Below are 14,954 nucleotides of genomic sequence, written 5' to 3' on the forward strand. Positions count from 1 at the left end.
CTGCCATATGTTCTTGATTTATTGGTCTAGTTGCCTCAAGTTGGAATTTTATCAGGATTGTATCGTACATCAGAGAGATGATATACTTTTCCATTACCAGGAGGATACTTAATATATCCAGATGACAAAGGTTAAACTATACGTATGTCAACTTTGACAACTTCCCTCTTCTTCTGACCTGAAGTCTGTGAGGACTGCAAGTAATTAGCACTCTAGAAAAGTCAAGAGCTCTAAGCCTTCGGTGGATTTTTCAGGTCATTTTTGTGAGCAGATACTAATTTTGGAGTTTTAAGTTACACCGTGGCATTATTATACATTGCTGCATTAGATATCTTTCTTTCCTGCCCACTGTTAAAAACTTGCTAAACTCTGCTATTGCAATTAACTATATACTCAAACTCTCTGCCTGTCTGTGCAACAGTTAGCTGGGCAAACAAGCAGCTGCGTGAATTTTAACCACACAACTGTTTTTTGCAGATGTATAAGGACTTTTGTCTCCTTCTGACTGTTGTTGGTTGCAATCTCTACGGTGCTGCTCTTAACTTCAACACCCAGCTATAATGAACACATCTGATTTACAAAAAACATTCAAATACATTTAAAAATAAATATTACAGGACAAAATCAGACAATGAGGGGGGAAAGAGGAGGGAAGGTGCAACTTAGTAAACAAAATGGGAAATAGCTGCAGTCAAAGCCTGAGAGCTTACCAGGCACTTTACTAAAACTGCAATGCACTACTTTACAGCGCTGCTTTTAGAATATGTTAACACTATCTCACAGTTCCCGGCAGCATGAAGTCTTTCCAGAAAATGTGTCGTCACTGCATGCAGCATATTTTTATAACCAGTATAATTTCATTAGATTATATCCAATAATATTTTTTATGAAATTATAGGAAGTCTCTCCACAAAAGATAAAACCATATTTTAATCAGCTGTCACAAAGTCTAACCACCGTACTGGAGGGAAAAAAGCCTTTGTTACAACAAAATGTCCCCAGTTTAATTTTGCCTCTATAGAAGAGGTCGTGAATAAAACCTGTGACAGTCCCATTCAAGCATTTTGTAGCACAAAACCTTTCAACCATGAAGTTCTTTAATTCCAAGACTGATCTCTACAGTTAAATATTCTTGACAGGAGAAGCTGAATAAACTCAGAATGCTACACATTGTGCTATTATCACACGAAAAATTCAAAATTATGCTAACAAAGCCTGAAATGTCATTTGTTTCATATGTCCACAAGCATTCTGAAAAGATGAGCTGTACGCCTCTAAGTAAAACAACGTAATTTTCCTTTTCTTACCAGGCTTGGATTTCTGCTTTGCGATCTGACTGTGATTGGGAAATGTTGCTGCGGAGCCCGGTATAACTGTTCTTTCCTCTAAATCAGACTCTGGGATTGTAGTACAGCCACCTAGTTGAAAATGGAAGAACCTTAATGTGGTGTTTATGTAACAAAACAAATTCACTGGTGCATAATTAAAGACAAGAGGTGATAAACTAGCTGGCAGGAACATATAAAACTGAAATATCCTTTACTTTCACTTCACAGAAACGTTTGTTAAAGAAAACTATTACCGTTGTTTAGAAGACTGATTACGCCTTAATGACTTCTTTCTACTACTTATGCTGGTTTGAAAAAAGTTTGAATCTATTAAGATCACAGAATAAGTAAAACTGGTTCCACATAAAAGATAGAAATAATGTGATTTGTCTTAAAGATCAGATTACTGGGAGCTGGTTTTGTAATAAAAGTAATTAAGTGTGAATGAAATAACTTTAACAAAGTCAACAAACCTTATGAAGACTGTTAACTTCCCACAGAGAATGACATGATATTTTTTGGATGGGCTATTACATATAGTATTTTTATTACTTACCGCTAGAGATACAGAAAGATGGGGGCACTTTCACTGTCCAATTACACACTGCGCTGGCACTGCCTTAATCAAGTGATTTTAGGACGTATGACATAATAGATTCTTTGTATTTTGCAATATTGCCTTCTGAGTAGTTCATTAGAGAACACAATGATTTATAGCTTTCTCTTCAAACATACTTCGATGCCTATGTTTAAAATACGAAGAGACGGATAATCTAGTAGTAGTATCACCTGAAGATAGCTGCAGTAGCTTGCAGTCGAATGGGTTGATGTAAACTCATTTCAAAACAGCTGTGACCAGGACATTGGAGGATGTGTCACTCACTATTCCACAGCGAAAACATGGCCTTACAGTAAGTGCATTGCCAACAATACACTACACAGCTGAGCTGTATCTCCTTCCCATAGCTGTCCTAGGATCACCACCAGCAAGCAAACAAATCCACATACTTATCTATTGTGCTCTGAAAGCATGTGTTTATAAACAGCACGCCAACTCCCAATGGGGCAGAGACTTTTCACCTTTACGTCGGACTTGTTTTATTTTGAAAAGAAATGTTCTACTCCAGGCCACATAACCAGTGTATCCAATTTGCTGCAACACAGGCTATTCTCTCCTCACATACAAGTAAAACAGTTAAAAATAAGGGTTGCATTCCCAAGTAGGAGAGCTGCAGTTTCCCCAACAGTTTCAGAAGCACTGCCAAAGCAATGCACCATGCCCTGCAGAAATGTACCATACACTGTCTAGCTAGGGTAAAGCACGGCTGCTCCGGTTAATCCTGTGAAAACACTCATTCCTACCAGATGAAGAACTGATACAGCATCCTTTGTTCCTAAGGAAGAGGAAAGACACAAGCTACTATATTCCACATACACCCTGACAGAAAACGGATGTATCATGGGTTTTATATTTGATTTAGAGCAAGCAAATTTTTTCAGTTAGAAAGGACGGTGGTGAGGGGTGAACGTGTCAGCAATGTACAGGCTTATGACCCATGACAGCTTCAGATATTTAGGACACCTGCTATGAAACTGAAGGAGAAAAAGGGAAATCAGAAAAATGTCTTCATGTTAAAATACTGGAAACACCGGGGCAATGTCTGACACTGCATTAAATATAAATGTACCTACACCCTAAATGAAAATAAATATCAGTAAACTAATTCTTCTGAGATCTGATGAAAGGGAAACCACTGCTTTCAAAGTCAATTTGGATATTTTCCATTCTCATTCTTCAGATAAAATCTACCCTATTAAACAGCAATCTGAATATAGGACACAAAATTAAGGTTTCTTGCACAAAAGAACTATTAAGAATGGCATCATACCTTTTAAAAGGTTTTATAACATTTTCTAAGAGCAAGCTAGAATTGACTCGCCGAGTCAATTAGCATCTATTACCATCTATTTAATTTCTACATAGAAATAAACGAACTTTTACAACGTTCATTCGAAAACCTGAAATTCAGTAATTTACATAGTCTTGAGAATCGATGGCTTTTGATGCCAAAATATTTCAACAATCATCAGTGCTGACAGCAACTGAGTAAGAGTCGGATAAGGTCTGTTTGCCCCTAGGTACAACACACTACTTGCTCAAAGAAAGCAAGTTTTTGTGCTCTTGATTTTGATGTCGGAGATTTGTTAAGATTTACTTGTCATCTGATACTATCAGAAGTTATTAAAAGCAAAATTCACCTCTTCCATAACTTTATTTTCTTGACAGAGAATAGTGAGGACTGAAACGTTACCAGTGATAGCCAATTCTCCATAAAAAGAAAATGCAGACAGAATACAGAGCAATAGTATTAGCATTGATATTAAGGGTAGTAATTCTTTCTTACTTCTGCAAGGATGCTAACAACTTCTCTATGAACTGTTTTTTAAATACTGTTGTTTCATAAAGGCATTCCATGTGCTGAGAGCACTGTTCTCAGTGTGGTGGGATTTCACCAGGACTCTTGAGCCAATAATTATTTAAATGAACGACCAGACAAGGAAGCAATATAATAGTGATGTGTGTACTTTTTTGAGGCAATGAGGCTTACATGATCAAGGTCTTTGTGCCTCCACATTTCTATCTTACTCTTCTAATACCCGTATTACATTCTAACTGAAGGAGCTAGTGGAATTTACTGAACTACGTCCCTTAGCTGTTCAGCTGCCTAGGGCTAGGTAGGATGACTGGACCCTCATCTACACATCAACCTGCATCAACATAAGTGATATCTGCTTCTTCCAATCGAACCAATGGCAAATTCCATTTTCTTGCTCCAATAGGCACAGGTAGCCATCCTCAAGATAAAATGGATACACTTGACAACGTGCTACGATTTCCCACAGGAAGAAAGGAGTGGAGACCACATTGTCACACTGAAAGAACTGAAGCATTCAAAGTAAATTGTAAGCTTTCACTAGACAAAAAAACGAAAATGGATAAGGCACAAATGTACACCACTGAGTATAATATTTAAACCACAGTAGGCAGGATTTCGCAATTCAAAAAATTTTACAACTTGGAAGGACAGCTATCTGAAAAAAAGAACCTTTCCTAGTAGAACTCTAAATTTTTTCATTTCATACTGCAGGGGTTCTACTGAGGGTATCTACTCTGACGTCTCTGGTCAGAGACTAACAGAACTTTTGCTTTAAGTAAAAAAAACCTCTTTGAATTCATATATATCCCTGTATACATTTCAGAAAGTATCTACTGAATGTCCATTTTAGCAAGCATTTAACATTTTTATGCTCCTGGAATGCTAAAAGAAATCACGGCAGCAGAATAATTCACATTCATTCATAATTAAGTGAATGGCACAAATCAGAAAAGTTGAAATGCTTAAGGAAAACCGGGGAAAGAGAGGCAGGAATAGTAGTACATAAATCTACACACTGGAAATTATCCAAGTTGAGAAGTTCTCCAGATGTCAGTCTGTAAACAGTGCTTCGTAAAATGAATTTCCCCATTAATTGTTGGCAGGAATAACATCTAGAATATGTTATTACATTTGACCCGCTCTTTCCCCCTTTTCTGTGTAGCTAAATTCTTGTCTGACATCACAGATCTTTTATCAGTTGTGATAAATCCAAGAAAGCAAGCTTTGGTCAGCAGAACTGTTTGATATGGTACAACACGCATAAAATTACAGTCAAGCTAATTGTGAACTTTGTTCACCAAAGGAAATGAGACTTCTCTTGTTTATTTTCACTACATCTGTTTTTGTAACACATTTGGTTCTTAAGTTGGAAAAAGACACCCACACCCAGAGGAAACATAAACATATAATACATATTGAACAAAAATTAAGTACTGACAGTTTTCCTACAGGTTCCTATCACCATGTTTTTACATGTTTTAGCATGGCTCTAAAAGTTGAAAAACAGGAAAACAGAAGTAGTATACATCCAATAAATGAAAAGGCACTTTGAGGGAAAGACTATTTGGTTTTCCTCTTTCTCTTCTACTCAGTCACAATCTAAACTATGCATAAAGTTTCCATTTTCCTCTGAAATTAATTCTTACAAGAGTCTTCAGACAGAAAGGGAAAAAAAAAAAGCTTCCTGAGCAGTCTTTGGCAACAAGAGAGTCAAAATGTGAGCAGGAAGCTAAATAGCGGGTTTTGTCATCCACGTGTACACCATTATACAATGGAGAGAACCTAAACAGCAAAATTATTTCCAAAATTATTCCAAAACTATATGCAAAACCATGTTCAGTTGGGTTTTCTGTGCTGCCCATAACTTTTAAGGAAGTGTATACTAAAAATACACGGCATTAGAGATTGTTCTCTCTAAAACAGAATTGATCAATTACATCTACTGATCTGCTAGCTACATTTATTCAAGTCCTGTAGATTTTATTAAGATCTCCCATCAGAAACCAGCTTGCCTGTTGAAGTAAACACTGCACGCAGGCTTTGTAGATAGATATTGCTATTGCTGCTTTCTAGAAGGAAGATAAAACAATAAAATATATAGAAGAAAACAATACATATTTGAGTGCATGATGAGGTTCAGGGAACGTTTATTCACATACCGGGCTCTGGATTAAGGTCTGTCATTTGAAGAGACACGTTCCAGGAACACAAGTGTATTTCCATTGAAGAGGGACGGAAGAGGGACGGAAGAGGGACCGAAGAAGGACGGATGTTTTTTTCTAAATGGGTGTCTGATAATGGTCATGGTTACAATTCACAGTACAAAACACGTCCAGGTTTAGTTCAGGTATTCACTAGTAAAACGTAGTTGCTAATTGATCAGTTAGAGATTTCAGAACATAGCACTTAATTCTAATAGTGTGGCTACAACCGTACAGTCACAAAATTCCATTGTTTTGTGCCTGAAAAGACATAACTAATTTCAATGAGATGATGGAAAAATATTTCTGTGTTACATTCCATTAGAATAATAAATTAATGAAAAATCATACCAGCTGAACATGCAGTCCAAGGTCATTGAAGATCACAAAAACATATTTTCAATGGGAGTACATACAGGCATACCTGGCTGTTGTTCTGCTTTACTCTTGTTTTACTGAAATATTTCTTAACAAAACTTTCAGTTCATAAATTCCATAGCTTATCCTATAATAAATTGTCACTATTTGCATTGAGAGCTATGCAGAGATAATTTGCACCAATTGTGTGGCTTCTGTTTGAGCTTGTAGCCCATTCAAATATTTTGAACACGCCTGAATTCATAACATCTTGACTTGAGAAGTTCAGGGTACTTTGGCAGTATAACTTCTTTATGGGAGCAACTATGCTGTTTAAACCACCAAATTGTCTTGGCCATTCTTCCAGGATGAGGTTCAGTGCATGTGGTATGCAAGTCATACGAATGGCATTGGGAAACACAGTGCTAAGGACAGATCTAACAGCTGTTTCCATTAAAGAAGCACTATTGGACATCCAGCCAAGAACACAATCAAAATCAACATTCAGTAGTACCCTTACTAACTCAGGACTGAGAATGCAGTAACTTTAAACTATATAATGCCATTCAATATCTACCAAAAGTAATTTGTTACTCACTATGAATAAAGGATGAATAATGACAGTTGTACTTCAACCACATAAGTGTACTGTTCCATCTAACAACCTATTCACCTGATAAGCACTGACTGGCTGAAAAACATGCTCTGTGTTCTGGTATGTGTTGGGAGAGTTAATTGTTACTGAGTTTTGTAGTGCTTGGAGGACTTCCATCTGCCTTTATGTAACAGCATTTTAAAAAATCAGCTTTTAAAAAGAACTTTTCAAGGGGAATATCAACTCTTGACAAACACCATAACAGTAAAAATCATTGTATTTTTCAGAGTACACTGCCTCACATAAAACACCTGGTGTTATTGACTGGGTCTCACATCCTCCTCCCCATATTCAGTGTACCACTAAGTGTAGCTTTCATTTAGCATAACTAGAAAAGGTTTTCTTCCAAAATGCTTAAAAAGTAGTAGAAGTTATATAATAAACTGACATCAACATATTTTCAGGACAACACTTTTTATTCAGACTTAATTTCATGCTACCCTTTTGAGGAGCAAGAGGAATATGCAAGGGTTTTGTCCTTATTAGTTTAGTTTTACATGTATAAATTCATCTGCACATAAATATACATATATGTATTAGGATAGATATATGAAATATATAAAGAATTTTATACCAAATATTTTGTTTTCAGTAAGACATTCTTTCAATTCTGTAGAGCTTTTATTTATTGCATTGTTTCTGTAATGCACAGTGGTAAGGAAGCTACTAGATCTTTAGAATTTTTAAAAATTTACATCAAAAACTTAAATAGGTAATGCTCCCTTGGATAAAGACTTTCCTAATTATTTTTTCTAAAAGTGTATTCAAATTAATTTCTACTGTGAATTGTAGTTTCTATCTGCCCACACACCCCAGCAGAACTCCTGAAAGTCAGTGTTCAGAGCAGCTGGGATCTCTGGAGCACGTTTGTCAAAAAAACGTTCACAATATTGTCTTTATGTAGTCTCTAACCTTTCCTCAGCGTATACTGAAAGGAGACAGACTAAAATTGGCTGTTGTAACCTTGATACCAAACCCTCCTGGGTATTCATAATTCTAAAAAGTTCAAAGAAATGTTTTACTCCTTTTCCCATTGAAAACAATTCTATTTCCTGGAGCACATATACGAAGCATTCTTCAAGCTGAAGATGCAAGCATGGAGACACATATATAGACACCATATATTTGTATGTAGATATATACACACACAAATTTTGGAGTTATTAGTGAAGAAACAGCAAACCCTCATTCCTGCAGTCATAAGTTGAAGAGATAATAAGTGTTTGTGGCATGGATGGCGGTTTTGTAACCTGTGAGTTACAAAGGTGTTCTGTCACACAACCATACTGCAAGACTTTCAAGGTAAGTATTCTTTGACTGGTTCAGAGGAACAGATAACTATTTACCATCAAGGAGACTGAAGCATATTGACCTAAGCAAAACACTGTTTACAAGCTCTTCAAAACAAGAAGCAGCTCAGTAATGCAGGCTAGTGAAAATGGGATTTTTGTCCCAGCTGTGAGCGTGAAATAAAAGACAATAAATTTGCTGTATGAGGCCTTGTTATGCAGGGTTTTTTGGATGTTTGAGACGGCCTTGATGGAACAGTAGTCAGACAAAAACAGTTAATGAGGGGCTTATTCCTAATCCAGATCAGAAGATGAGTAAAATCAAACAAAAAGCATGAGATGTATACTAATGCAGTATTTTGGGCAAGAGAATACAGGAACAAAAACTACTGACATCAGATACAATATCAGATATGCTGTGGGTAACACACGACAGTGGACTAGTACCTGGGACTCAAACGTAGGTGCTGAAGGATATACGTTGCCCAGAAAGGCAAAATTGAAGTAGTAGAGTAATACTTCCTGGCACTATTGTGAAGGGTTACTGAAAGAGCAGTATAAAGAATTGGTCAATTTGGAAAAGGATTATGCAGTAGTTTAATACACAAGAGGTCAAATTTTAGCTACAGAATATGAAGATCAGATTTCAATAGCAATTGCAGTTGCTTTAATATTAAGACAGGAATTAATATTGTCAGAAATGGTGGTGCTATAGAAGCAAAAGAAGACAAAACCCACAGGAACGTAAAAGAGAAAGGCTCCAGTGAGATGACCAGGAAAAAGGTGAATGCAACTCTGAAATCCACCTGAAAATGTTCCAAATAAGGATCAGGAAAGCAGTAATACTATTGAACAAGGGACTGGTAAGACAACTGGAACACTGTGTTCAATTCTTGTTAACATGTTCATAACAGATTAAACAAACCTGGAAAAATTCAGCTGAATATTACTAGGATCATAGAGGAATCCCCTTATTAACACATGAGCAGGTGACCAGTCTTGCTTAGCCAAGATGACTGAAAACTGAACAGACTGATCTTTACCAATAATGCAAGTAGACCAGAAATCCTTAGTGTCTGGCAAAATAAAAGACACTCTTGGAACAAGAAGGAATTGGTTGTAAATTGACTTCCACTTGAAATTAGGTTTCTGACTACTAAGAGAGCAAGAGCTTTGAACAACACCTGAACAGAAACTGGGGAGGTAAACAATTGTATTTACGAATGGGACTGAATTACCTTATTCTAACACAGAGATAGAGTTTCTGAACCACAATTTCTTTTCTTCCTTTCCCCCATTCCTCCACATCCTCCAAACAGAAGATACAGGGAATACAGGACAAAAAAGATACAGATTTCTCTATTAGCATTCTGAAATTATCCCATTATCTGATACATAACTGTGAGCAGTTATCTAATTATTAGGACATTAATTACTATTCTCTATTTAGCTAGCCATTTTTTCAAAGCATTCAAAATGAACATGAGACACGAAAAAAATAGGTTACCTGGCTACTTTAACCAGCTGTAGGCAGTAAACCACTAGTTCACAATGGAAAATAAAAAACTTAAAGATTCTGGGACCAAAATTTCATTTAAAATATCTCATTAAAAAACAAGCAGTGATATTGTGAACACCTAAAAACTCTAGTTCTGACAATTCTGGTTCCCAAAGGTATTTGGCAAGCAAACTTACTAAATTTACACCTGGAGAGACAGTGGACTATAAAATATAAAATGTCAAGTGCTGAAATTTAATACAAGTAATCAGACAAATTTTTAAGAGGATAATGAGCTAGCCTTTGTTCCGCCGTATCTCCAGATGCTACTTGGAAATAAGCAACTCAAGTGATGAAATAAACATGGATACAAGCAACCTCTTTTAATGCTATTGAAATAAAACCCAATAAACATCTACCTGGTGCCTTTCCAAGATAAACAGCATATAGATCCTTTGGGCACTAGAAGCCTAGGAAATCAAAGTATTCGTCAGAGAGAAAGAGAATTCTCTTTTTTATAACGCAGTCATTCCCCTCCACACTTGAAATGCAACCTTTGCTGAAAATACTTGCTTCTCTGTTAATTGCATCAAAGATAGCACATTGTTTTCATATATTATAAATTTCTACTTTCTCAGTCATACCCAAATATCAGATTTGTCCATAACATGTAATACCTGAGTAACATTGTAGTTGTTTATTCTAAAGAAAAGTCACTTTTACTTAATGACCAACTATGGGTTTTATTAATTGTACTAGGAGCTAAAAACAAATCAAATGATAACAACCTATCTTTCCTCCAATACTGTAATAAGAAACATACATTACTTATATTTACTTTAATCCCACTAGTATTTAATACTTCATTTACTATATATTCCACCGACCAAATAAATTCAAGTATAATCATCTGTTAGCTCAACCTTTTACAACATTAAAATCTCCAAGATTGATTTTAGGAGGAATTAAAAAAAGGCAATTTTGGCTCTATTTAGTATCATAATGTCATTCAATTTATCTAGTTTATTTGGAGGAAATGAGCACAGAAGTATACATAATACTTCAAAACTACATCTTATCCTGCAGACAGAAATTTTTTTTGTTTAGAAGAACTTCCCATTCAGCAAATTTTACAAACTGCACAGAATTTCATTGTTTCACTAGTACCACACCTATATCTGTGCAACTCACGCAATTTTACTAACATCAATGGCGGTCAAAAGCTATGAAAACGATACAACTGAAAGATAGAAGTGATGTTCCATTACTGGGATTACTTTGGGCCTTTCTTTTTGTATAAGAATGAAGGACTTAATTCATGGAAGCAACCGTTTTGTATAGTATCTTCTGCAAGTATTTTCAGCGGTAGCCAGGAGATTGGTGTGCTTCATGTGATAAACCTTAGAGAGAACCAACTTTACAAAACAGCCAACTACCTTTCTACCAAAGATGGCATGAGAAAGCACACTCCCCAAAATTTCTAATAACTCAGGAGAACCTTGGCACTGAACATTTCAGAGAGGAAGAAGAGACTCAATTTGGCTAATATCATCAAATGAATTACATCCACTAGACGATAACAGATATTTAGGGAGACCTGTGTTCAAATCTAACCTGGGTTTTTTGTAAAATGCAAGGTCTGTTTTTACAATAAAATGCTATGCCTGAAACAAAGTGGCTTTTTATATGGGAAGGCACAGGATTAACTGTTCTGTTTCATCTTATTTAAAAGTTGACATTGCTGCTACTGTTCAAGATGATAAATAAAGTAAGTGACAGAGCAGGCCAGAATACAGAGATGCTCTCAGTCAGCTACTTTTATGCCACATGCTTATTTAGTTCTCTCAATCAACTCTCTAGTTTTTAAGGATCATCTTGTAACCTGACTAGGACAAGAGGTTACTAATTAAAAAAAAAAGCCAACACAACACACCCAACTATTTTTGCATCTGTGACTGGATACTCTGAAATCTGCTAAAGTACAAAGTGAAAATTGTATGACACGGGTAGCTCCTACTTCCCTTCCCCTCCAAATCATATTTTTCCTGGTTTTGTACAACTTTAGTACATGCTAAAGAAAGTCTATGTCAAATTAAACATAAATCTTGTAATGCATAGTTCAAATAAAACATAATTTAGAAACATCTACCTCATCTGCAAGGAAGCTATAGAAAGCAATCTAAAGACTAAAAGATCAAATATGCTATTTAACATACAACTAAAAGTATTAGACAAATAACCTGAAATCAGAGAGAAGAAAGAACTGAAATGACAGAATCTTATGGAATGCTGTGCACAATCACACCAATCAAGAAAAAAGAGAGGAAACATATTTAGAGCTGCTTTTACTGATTTTTTAATATTGGTCCAAGCCTGCTGACCTTTTTTTTTAAAAAAAAAGTATTTCTTTCTCCTTTAGTGATATAACTGAATCTTCAACTGCAGCTTCATAACTATTTTAAGCCAGACGTGTGAGCCTTCAACAAAATAAGATGCTTGTTCTATCATCATATTTTTTTGTCCCCATTATCTCCTCTGTTCTGGCACAAATGTACACATAAAGTTGTGTGATACATCAGATCTAGAAACTCCTTTACCTGAAAACACAACAGTAAAACACACAAAGGCTAATCATGAGAATCATGAAATATTTTGTTGCAAGGGATCTCTGGAGGTTGCTTAATCCAATTTCCTAATCAGAGGGTCCAGCTATAACAGGTTGCTCTGGGACTTAACAAAAGGAGTTCCAAGTATCTCCAAAAGAGAGATCCCACCACCTCTCTGGGCAACCTGTTCAAGTATTTGACACAAAGAGATTTTACCATGCTGTATGTCACACATTCCCAGTGTTCTGACTTCCCTCCACTTCCTTTCCTGCTATCATCAGGCACCTTCAAGAAGTGTGAGGCCCCATCTAAGTCCTCCTTTAACAAGTCTCCATTCTTAAAAATAAAAACAGGTCAAAAATAACTCCAGTAATGCAACACAAGTGTATGCAGAGGAGGAGGCACTCCATTCCACATAAGTGCAAGACTTCAATACTTCTGTAATAACTACAACACAGTATATAATTATATGGCATGTCTAAAGAGCAACAGAGTTTTCCCACACCTTTTGTGCTGGTGAGAAAGCTGGTGATGCAGGACTTGGTGAAAGAAATGTCTTCCAGTGGATGCGATAGCCAAAAAAGCTCCTGGGCATGCAGCAAGAAGAGGGCGGGTCTGACCAAAGGGTCTTTGAGAGTATTTTGTAATATCAAAATGAAGTGATGATGTTAAGTAATGGAAGTGGTAAAAAGCAGGGTTTTTCCCTCATTTATCTTAGGGAGCAAAATCACAGGCTTGTTGTGTACCACTGCATTCTGACCTTCGAGCGTAATCAAAATCTCTTTTCATCAATAATCTTATCTCATATAGACATGGCTCCATAACACAGGACTTTATGCACAGGAGAAAACACCAACATGACTGGGTCTCAGTTTCAATGTTCTCTCTATGGTCCACAATGGAAATCATGACTGAGATCTTATGCATAAAAACCTGTCACTTTAAGACAGATTTTGTCACACGATTTTAATTTAGTACCTACAGTAACCACCCTGTAGAGTTTCTGAAGACTTTCCCTATTTGATTAACAAAACATCTGATCCTCTATTTGCTTCAAATATGCCATTTTCCGTACAGTGTAGTATGGAAAGATCAACCTTTCCTTAATTGTGAGGCTGAACAAGTTATCTTCCTAAATAGTACAACTTTTTTTCTCATTTCTAGTGATATTAATCTTTAGGGTTTTATTCCAGGAGAATTCAGTGACACTTAAGTGACAGATTTATCTATATAGAGGCTTTTCAGCAACAAGCTAGGGTTGCTTATGAAAGTCATAAACAATCCAGTTACTAATTAGAACTTCAAAGTATAATAAAGAATTTCCCAAGGTCTAAACCATGTTTTTGTAGTTTATAACTACTCTGAATAACTTTGTACCCATGTGTGGTGCATTGACCCTGGCTGGACACCAGGTGCCTACCAAGCCACTCCATCACTCCCCTCCTCAGCTGGACAGGGGAGAGAAAATATAATGAAAGGCTCATGGGTCAAGATGATGACACAGAGACATCACTCACCAATTTACCATCATGGGCAAAACAGACTCAACTCAGGGAAATTAATTTAACTTATTGCCAATCAAATCAGAGTATGGTAATAAGAAGTAAAACAATCTTAAAACACCTTCCCCCTACCCCTCCCTTCTTCCCAGGCTCAACATCACTCCCAATTTTCCCTACCTCCTCCCCTCAAGCAGCACAGGGGTTTGGGGGTTGTGGTCAGTTCACCACACATTGTCTCTGCCACTCCTTCCTCCTCACACTCTTCCCCTGCTCCAGCGTGGGGTCCCTCCCATGGAAGACATTCCTCCATGAACTTCTCCAGTGTGGGTCCTGCCACTGGGCTGCAGAGTTCTTCACAAACTGCTCCACAAGCATGGCTCCTTTGCACGTGTTCTTTCCACAGGGAGCAGTCCTTCAGGAACAGACCACTCCAGTGCGATTCCCCCATGGGGTCACAAGTCCTGCCAGCAAACCTGCTCCGGCATGGGCTCCCCTCTCCATGGCTTTGCAGGTACTGCCAGGAGCCTGCTCCAGCACGGACCCTCCACAGGGTCACAGCCTCCTTTGGGCACATCCACCTCCATGGGCTGCAGGTGGATATCTGCTCCACCATTAACCTCCATGAGCTGCAGGGGACAGCCTGCCTCACCAAGGCCTTCACCACAGCCTGTGGCGGAAACTCTGTTCCAGTGCCTGGAGCACCTTCATCCCCCTCCTTCTTCATTGACCCTGGCATCTGCAGAGTTATTTCTCTCACATGTTCTCAATCCTCTCTTCTGGCTCATGTTGAACAGCAGAGTTTTGCTCTTCTTAAATATTTTAAATTATCCCAGAGGCACTACCAGTGTCGCTGATGTACCCAAGCTTGGCCAGCAGCAGATCCACCTTGGAACCGGCTGCCTGTGGCTTTATCATGCCAGACAGGGTGGAAGCTTCTAGCAGCTTCTCACAGGAGCCACCCCTGTAGCCCCCCCCACTACCAAAACTTTGCCATGCAAACCCAATACACCGTGTTACAGAACCAGACAAAAAGAACATGCCAGAATTCCTAATTCTAGGCTATAAACACTACCTGGTTTG

General features: G+C 37.4%; 1 protein-coding gene across 3 annotated transcripts in view; it reads right to left on the reverse strand.

Moving 5' to 3' along the window:
• The window catches only part of BBS9 (Bardet-Biedl syndrome 9), a 318,286-nt gene that overhangs the window by 118,975 nt on the left and 184,357 nt on the right, over positions 1–14,954 (reverse strand). For all 3 annotated transcript variants that reach the window (XM_075083602.1, XM_075083601.1, XM_075083603.1), the window contains one exon: positions 1,308–1,418. In XM_075083602.1, coding sequence (XP_074939703.1) covers positions 1,308–1,418 — 111 coding nt within the window. The remainder of the gene's footprint in view (positions 1–1,307; positions 1,419–14,954) is intronic.

The sequence above is a fragment of the Phalacrocorax aristotelis genome, chromosome 2, assembly GCF_949628215.1.
Source record: "Phalacrocorax aristotelis chromosome 2, bGulAri2.1, whole genome shotgun sequence".
NCBI classification, from domain to species: Eukaryota; Metazoa; Chordata; class Aves; order Suliformes; family Phalacrocoracidae; genus Phalacrocorax; species Phalacrocorax aristotelis.